Source organism: Plasmodium reichenowi, chromosome 10 (assembly GCF_001601855.1).
Source record: "Plasmodium reichenowi strain SY57 chromosome 10, whole genome shotgun sequence".
NCBI classification, from domain to species: domain Eukaryota; phylum Apicomplexa; class Aconoidasida; order Haemosporida; family Plasmodiidae; genus Plasmodium; species Plasmodium reichenowi.
Window position 1 is genome coordinate 1,082,318 of NC_033655.1, and position 9,071 is coordinate 1,091,388.

The following is a 9,071-nucleotide window of genomic DNA, read 5'->3' on the forward strand; positions in this document are numbered from 1 at the left end:
AAAAAAAAAAAAAAAAAAAAAAAAAAAAAAAAATACACATGAATATATATATATATATATATATATATATATATATATATATTTATATATATTTATATATATTTTTATTTTTACGTATAAATTTTAGTTTTCATAAAATGACATTATATGAACAATTTTATAATAAAATCTTAAACTTGTTAATTCTTAAAAAATAAATATATATACACATATTTATACAACTAAGTATTAAAAAATTAAAATATATAATAGTATTATTTATATATAAATACGTTTATATTTTCCTTATTTTAAAGATCCATTATTATGGACATCTTTCAATTTGTATTTTATATGTAACTCTTTTTAAAAATAAGAACACACACATATAAACATATATTATATATATATATATATATATGTAATTTTAATATAATGAATTATCAGATTTAAAATTAATATTATTTCCATCAAGAAAAATTAAAGTTCATTTTAAATAAATAATTCAATTGTATTCTTATGAGAGGGAATATCATACAATGAATAAATGAAAATATATACATATATATATATATATATATATATCAACATATGTATTGCCATGCATATTTTTATTTCCCCTTAAGGGTATTCTAGACAAATTTATATCTTTATAAAAGTTTGTTTAAATTGAATTAAAAGAAAAGCAAAAAAAAAAAAAAAAAAAAAAAAAAATTAAAATAACAAATATATAATGACAAAAAAAATAAAAAATAAAAAATAAAATAAATGCTATAAATAATTGTATAAATAAAGGAATATACAAATGAACTAATATATATATATATATATATATAACCTTCTTGTATAAAAAAAAAAAAAAACAATTTTTATGTTACTCCTTTTTTGTTTTACTTCCTAAGTTTATGTTTTTTTTTCATTTTTTTACTTTTACTGGAATTTTTTGAGGAACCCTTCCTTTTATTATTTATGCTTGTTTTCTTTTCTATTTGTTTATTTTTGAAAGCTTTATCCTTTTTTGCTTTGTTATTAAAATTTTTTTTTTTATGTTTCATATCTTTTTTTTCCGTTATTTTTCCAGCTTTGTAATCACGATCTTTGGAATGTTTTAAGAAGAATTCTTGTACATTAAGATTTTGTAAATTGTTCGTTTTTTTTAACTGATCAATTTTTAAGAGGTTTTGTTTTTTTTCTAGAGCTTCTTTATGAGTTTTAATTTTTTGTGATCCACATTTTTTAAGGAACTTTTTATTAATTCGTTTAAGTTTATTATTTTCTCTAAGTTCAGCTTGTTCATGTTCTCTTAATATTTTTTGTCTAATTTTTTCCATGTGTATATCAGACTTTAGCATATCAGCTAAGAAATCATATGGTCTATTGAATTTAATATTTAATTCTTGGAGTTTTTGTAAAGCTTGAATAACATTCATATGTGTTATATTTTGTAATTGTTTTTCTCTTGACTCTGATATTCCAAATAGTTCTGTTCTTTTTAAATAATAATATTCTGTACTAGTAATATCTAATCTTTCGATCCAATTATTTTTCTTCTTATTATTAATAGTATCATCATCTTTAAATTGTAATTTTATTTCTTTTAATTTTTTGGATAATAAAATTTTATTTTCAAGAGATTTTTTTTTTTTTTTTTCAAAATCATCTTGATTAAGAAGAATATCCTCTTCTTCCTTTATATTATCATTATTATAATTATTGTTATATTTTTTTTTTTCTTTTTTATTTATTTTTTTTTTTTCCATATATCCAGTACTATTTTCTGTTTGTTTTTTTACTTTTAAAGTTTTCTTCTTCAACTGTTTTTCAACACTTTTTTTAGCTACCTTCATTTTGAATATGGATCTTATTTATATTAAATAAATAAATAAATACAATAAAAATTACAAAATGGTATATATTACATTCGTTTTAAAGAAATATAAATAAATAAATATATATATATTATATATATATATATATATATATATTTTTTTATTTATTTATTCACATTTACATATTCTTCATTTTTATGGAACGTATGATTGTTGAAATATCTAATATTCCCTATGTATAATTAATAAAAAGAAAGTTTAAATAAAAACAAAAGAATTCAAAGAAATAAAATATATTTATATATAATACAAATAAATAAATAAATATATATATATATATATATATATATAAATATATTATGAAAGAAATATTTATGTACATAATAATATTTTTATGGAATATATATAAATAAATAAATAAATATATATATATATATATATATTATATATATAATAGTATTAATTTTTTTTTTTTTTTTTTTTTTTTTAAATGTACTACTATAATTATATAAAAATAAAAATTAATCACATATAATTGCCTATATGGTAAAATATATATAATTTTTATAAACGTTTTTAAAAAAAGAAAAAAAAAAAACAACAACATATAAAAAATATATATATTGTATGTATATATATATATATATATATATATATATATTGAACATATATTTACAGTCAACTGTTGATGTTTATTAATTTGTTTTTCCTTTTTTTAATTTCATATATTTTTTTTTTTTCTTTTTTTATTCATACATTTTAATAATTAAAATATTATTATATATTATGTAACTGAAAAGATTATAGATAGGTTACAATATATATATATATATATATATATATATTTATTTATTTATTTATTTTTTATTTTTAACATATCTTAAAATATTTCAAAAGTACATAAATAATAAATATTACATTATATATTCTTTTTATTTTTTTATTTTATTATTTTTTTATTTTATTATTTTTTAATTTTATTATTTTTTATTTTTATTTTCTTTTTTTTGCAAAATACATTTTTAATATGGATGAACTAAATAAAGAAGAAATTGTGGATAATATTAATAATGAGCAAGCGAAAACTCGGAAGGGACATTTGATTTTAAAGAAAAGAGAAGGAGTATATGAAGAGAGTTCAAAATATTGTTTATTTATTTGTAGTAATAAAAGATCATTAATATTAAAAAATTTTATGTATGATATTTATAGTATTTATAAACCATTAACTTGTTATATGCCTAAAGCTCATTCAAATTTATCAAATATAATTAATAAGATAGATAACTTAGTAGATATATGTGTTCATAATAATTGTTCATTTTTCTTTTCTGTATTTTCAACAAAAAAAAAACCTTCACGTTTTATTATCGGAAGGTTGTATAATAATAAAATATTAGATTATTATGTTTTTTCTCTTATATCTTATATACCATTAAAATTATTCCCCCTTTCAAAAGAAATATTATATGATACGAAACCTCTCGTATTAATTCAAGGATCATATTTTGAACAGAACGAAACAAATAGGTATGTAAAAAATATCCTCTTCGACTTTTTTAAACATAAAAATGTTGACACCTTTTCCAAAAAGTCAATCCAACGTCTGATTGTTATAAGTGCTTACCAGAAGAATAGCGAAATAAATCTAGATCTTGGAACAAAAGTTGAAGCGGCCAAGGAAAATACTGAAAAAAATAAAAATGATGAAAAAAATAAAAATGATGATGATAATAAAAATGATGATAATAAAAATAATGATGATGATAAAAATAATGATGATGATAAAAATAATGATGATAATAAAAATGATGATAATAATAAAAATAATGATGATAATAAAAATGATGATAATAATAAAAATAATGATGATAATAATAAAAATAATGATGATAATAAAAATGATGATAATAATAAAAATAATGATGATAATAATAATGATGATGATGTAACATTACATTTAACTGAAGACGCCATGAGCACAACTAAAGAAAACCTGAATGATTCATTTAAAAATATGGACAATATTTCTAATAACTTAAACACAAACAAATTTAATTCGTACCACAAACATAAGGACAAAGATAAGAAAAACTTTTATGTCATGTCATTTAATCAATACTTAATTACTAAAGAATTCTTTAACATAAATAAAGAAAATGAACAACTTCCCAAGCTACAAGAAATAGGACCAAGGTTTGAATTCACTTTAGAAGAAAACTACAAAACACCTGAATATAATTTATTTCAAGAAGCTTTAAGAACAGTAAAAAAACAAGAAAAAACGAAAATTAAAAATGTACATGTGGATGAATTTGGTCATAATATTAAAAAGGTTTATGTTCAGAAACAAAATTTTAGTAAGCTACATACAAAGCATACCAAATTTGTTAAACAAAATAAATTCAACACATAAATAATATATATATATATATATATATATATATATATATATATATATACTATATATTACGGTTTAAAATTATTTTATTTTATTTTTTTTTATTTTATTTTATTTTATTTTATTTTTTTTTATTTTATTTTATTTTTTTTTTTATTTTATTTTATTTTATTTTATTTTTTTTTATTTTTTTTTATTTTATTTTATTTTATTTCCAAAAATTTAATTTAAAACACAAAAAAAAAAAAAAAATTATAAAAATAGTAAGAATAAAATAAATAAATAAAAAGGATGAAAAAATAAATATATTATAATAATAAATTTAAAAAATTATAACAACAAAGAGATAAGTAATTGAAAAGGACGTCTTTATTTTATAAATAAATTAGATACATGAAAAAAAAAAAAAAATTAATTTAAAATGAATAAATATTTTACATATATATATAAACATTTTACATATATATATATATATAAACATTTTACATGTATAAAAAATTTTTTTGGAGAAGTCCTTAAGTCCCTTTATAATATGCTATACATTGGTCCCGTTTATATGCTGTTCGACCTAACAAATTATATAACACCGTTTATATTATAACCAATTCTCTTTAATGATTTTCTTATGGATAATACACGTAATACTTGTTCACTTGTCCAATTTAACATGTCTACATATTTACTTATTAATATATTTTGAAGAATTGATTTCTCATTTATTATTTCTTTAACTAAATCTTCTTCAGCATATGGTATATCACTCAAAGAAATTTTTAATTTTTTAAGAAGTAGAGTTAGATGATTACTATTAATTCCGCTTGTTAACAATTTGTTGTTGTTATTATTATTATTATTATTATTATTGTTTTTGTTATTTATTTTATTTTCTTCTTCAATATTAATACATTTAATTTTAATTTTATTTGTATTATAATTATCTTCTGAAGGATTATTCTTTCTGTCTATTAATTTAATTCCTCTTCTTTGATTATTTATATGTTTCATTTTGTTTATTAATCTATCCGGGAAATTCTCACATCTCATATCTGTATTGTTTCTATAGAGTTGTTGTTGTTTATTATTATTATTATTATTATTAACCTTATAATTTGTGGTGTTATAAAAATGTGGGTTCTCGTTATGGTTTTTCGCTTCTTTATTTGACTTGTACAAATTATTATTATTACTATTATTATTATTATTATTATTATTATTATTATTATTATTATTATTATTGTTATAATTATGTAATAATGTATCCACACAATCTGCAGCATTCTCCTTTACACTCTCCACAAAATCATTTTCATCATAATTAATAGGATTTCTGTTAAGGTCTTTATTTTTAATAAAGCTATAGAGTGGTTTGGGCATACCTTTTGGGGGGATATTCTTATTATTCTTATTCTTACTACTACTATTATTATTATTATTATTATTATTCATGTTGATTTTATTATTTCCGTATAAATTACCTTTCCTTTTGTCTGATGATAAGGATACATTTCCACAACCATTAATATTATTATTATTATTAATATTATTATTATTAATATTATTATTATTGTTGTTGTTCGATAGATCATTTCCTTTTATATATTCTTGCATTACATACTTATAAGGATAATCTTTTTTTCGTTTGTTATTTTTTATTCTCATGTTAATAGACTGGTTATGATTATTCACACCCTTCCTATTATTACATTCCATACTTGTATCATTATTCATATTATAATATATATCTTCATATGTCATGTTATTATCACCATAATTATTGTTCACATCATTTAATAGGGTCTTCGGAGTTTCCTCAATTTTCCTTTTTTTGTCATTCTTCATATTAGTTATATAAGGTTGATGTTTATTATATAACGTTTTTTTGTTTACATGTGTATATTTTTTATTTATTAAATTATCATGATATTTATCATCGTATTTATTATCATCGTATTTATTATCATCGTATTTATTATCATCGTATTTATTATCATCATATTTATTATCATCATATTTATTATCATCATATTTATTATCATCATATGTATTATCACCATATGTATTATCACCATATTTATCATCATTATCATATATCTTATTATCATCATCACACATTACATGATCACTATCAAATGTATTATCCATATTATTCACCACAGTATTGTCATTTCTTTCGTCTTCATTATAATTTCCTTCTACACTTATTATATCTTCATTTATCATTTCTTCATATTCATAAGATGAATCATCACCACAATCATTTTCACATTGATTATCCACATTCGTTTTAGGTTCCTTAAAATCTTGCATTGTAGATTTTTCATCGTTCATACAAATATACTGAAAATAATTTTTCATTCGATAAAAATGACTTTCTTTAATTTCTTCGTTATCTAATGGTGTTATTTCTACATTTAATATTCCAAAAAAAAAAAGAGCATGTATCAAGGAATAATAAATAGTCTTATTTTCATTCAACATTTTAATAGCTGTTTGAGGATCCATACGTACTAATTCTTGAATTTTAATTATTAATATTACAACATCTTGCATGTTCATATTTTCTAATATGCATAATCCTTCTTTTGTTATATCTCCATTTTCGTTGATAATTTTTATATGCTTCTTGTTTTCTTTCTTTTTTCTTAATTTAATATAATTACTTTTTTTCGATTTCTCATCTATTACATCTTCATTATTATAACAAATATTATTTTGTTCTTCATACATATTATTATTTTGTTCTTCATACCTATTATTATTTTGTTCTTCATACCTATTATTATTTTGTTCTTCATACCTATTATTATTTTGTTCTTCATACATATTATTATTTTGTTCTTCATACATATTATTATTTTGCTCTCCATACATATTATTATTTTGTTCTTCATACATATTATTATTTTTATTATCACCATTTTTATTATTATCATCATCATTTATATTATTATCACCTTCATTCTCTTCTTCAATAAGTTCAATATATATATCCTTATTTTTTAATTTTTTATTTTTTACATATTCTTGAATATCCAATTCTTTGCTTTTCAGTCCCACATAACCATAACAACTACTTATTCCACAATGAGTACTATGTAATCTATAAGAAAAAAAAAAAAAAAAAAAAAAAATATATATATAATATATATATATATATATATAATGTACATCTTTGTATATATTTTTATCTATACATACAAGATGTTATAAATATTATAAGACAAACATTTATCATAATATAAATATAAATATATATACATATATATATCCATATATACAATTTTTATGTTTCCATTTCTTCTTACGTGCAATGGCTTAATTCATGATCAGGCAAAAAATAATTCTTTATTTCATTTTCTGTAACATCCGATGGTAAACCAGATACTATAAAGAACAAAAAGAAAAATACAAAAAAGAAATAAAAAAAAACACAAACATATATATATATATATATATATATTAAATTACTTATATATACCTTTTTATTACATATATTTTATTTTATCTATACTTACCAAAAAATAAATTGACCTGATTATTCTTCATTTATCTGCAATATTAATTCCACATAAAAAATAATAATCTATATTTAAAATATATTCTTTTTTTTTTTTTTTTTTTATTATTTATCAAATTTAAAAATAAAGGGACCAAAAGTAAAAATATAACGAAATTTACTTCTCATAAGTATATAAAAATTTATGTATAACCTTTCATTTTTTCGCCTTCAATCTTTACAAAAAAAAAAAAAAATAAATGAATAAATAAATAAACAAACAAACAAAAAAAATGAATGAATGAATAAAGAAGTACGGAAATATTAACAAAAGATATTTTAAAATTTTAATAATTGAAATGTATTATATATTATATATAAATTATATATATTATATATATTTTTTTTTCTTTTTTTTTTTTTTTTTGTTGTTCGTATAAAAAATATTCATATATATTATATTAATTATATTATATTATATATATATGTATATTAATTCATCAGCTATATAAAAAAATTATATGTACATTTATAAATATATAAAACAATGTTCATAATATTTTTTTTGGTTTATATATATATATATATATATAATATATAATTTTTATATTTCCTATCGTGATCCTCATAATTAAAAATATTTCATCCCTAATATTTTTGTTTTTTCTCTTAATCGTAAAAAATAAAATACGTGCATCATTTTAATTTCATATAATAAATAATTATATAAATTTTTTTATAAATTAAAAGAAAAGAAAAAAAAATAATAAAATATTCCTTATGAAATATAATAAAATAAATAAACATTTTTTAAAGTTATACATAAATCTTAAATAAATTTTAAGAGCAAGCAAACATGTACACTTAATCATTTGAAATATACCAAATGGACTAATTCTTTTTTTATAAGTATTTTATTTTATTTATCTGTTATTATCTGTTATTATTATTATTATTTTTTTTTAATATATTAAAATATCAAACATAAAAAAAATATATATATTATATATATATATATATATATATGATACTTATCCATTTCAATGTTGTAATAAATTAGTATATATATTTTATATTTACCTTATGTACTATAATTTTATACCAATATTATTATTTTAATATAAGAAACAATGATAATTTTCAAAAGTTCTATATATATATATATATATATTTATATATATGATATGATCAATATATGCTTTGTATTAATATATGATCAAATAAAAAGAAAAAATTCATCATGTGTATAAAAAGAATCTTTATAATTTTTTTAATGTGTTATTAATAACATTAATTATATATTATAAAATGATAAAATAAAATGATTAATTCGAAAACAAAAAAAAAAAGAAGAAAAAAAAAAAAA

The 9,071-nt window shown here is 17.4% G+C and overlaps 3 protein-coding genes across 3 annotated transcripts; 1 reads left to right on the forward strand and 2 right to left on the reverse strand.

Annotated features, from left to right (window-relative positions):
• Window positions 1–869: 869 nt before the first annotated feature.
• PRSY57_1027600 (rRNA-processing protein EBP2, putative) lies at window positions 870–1,826 on the reverse strand (the record flags this gene model as incomplete). Its single annotated transcript, XM_012907865.2, has 1 exon — window positions 870–1,826. One exon carries the CDS (start codon window positions 1,824–1,826, stop codon window positions 870–872), a length of 957 nt encoding a protein of 318 aa, XP_012763319.2.
• A 1,009-nt stretch (window positions 1,827–2,835) lies between these two features.
• PRSY57_1027700 (nucleolar preribosomal assembly protein, putative) lies at window positions 2,836–4,224 on the forward strand (the record flags this gene model as incomplete). Its single annotated transcript, XM_012907866.2, has 1 exon — window positions 2,836–4,224. One exon carries the CDS (start codon window positions 2,836–2,838, stop codon window positions 4,222–4,224), a length of 1,389 nt encoding a protein of 462 aa, XP_012763320.2.
• Window positions 4,225–4,785: 561 nt separating this feature from the next.
• On the reverse strand, window positions 4,786–7,755 carry PRSY57_1027800 (hypothetical protein; the record flags this gene model as incomplete). The annotated part of the gene is made up of 3 exons (XM_012907867.2): window positions 4,786–7,309; window positions 7,515–7,593; window positions 7,725–7,755. The coding sequence occupies 3 exons, from the start codon at window positions 7,753–7,755 to the stop codon at window positions 4,786–4,788; spliced, it is 2,634 nt and encodes an 877-aa protein (XP_012763321.2).
• Window positions 7,756–9,071: the final 1,316 nt, after the last annotated feature.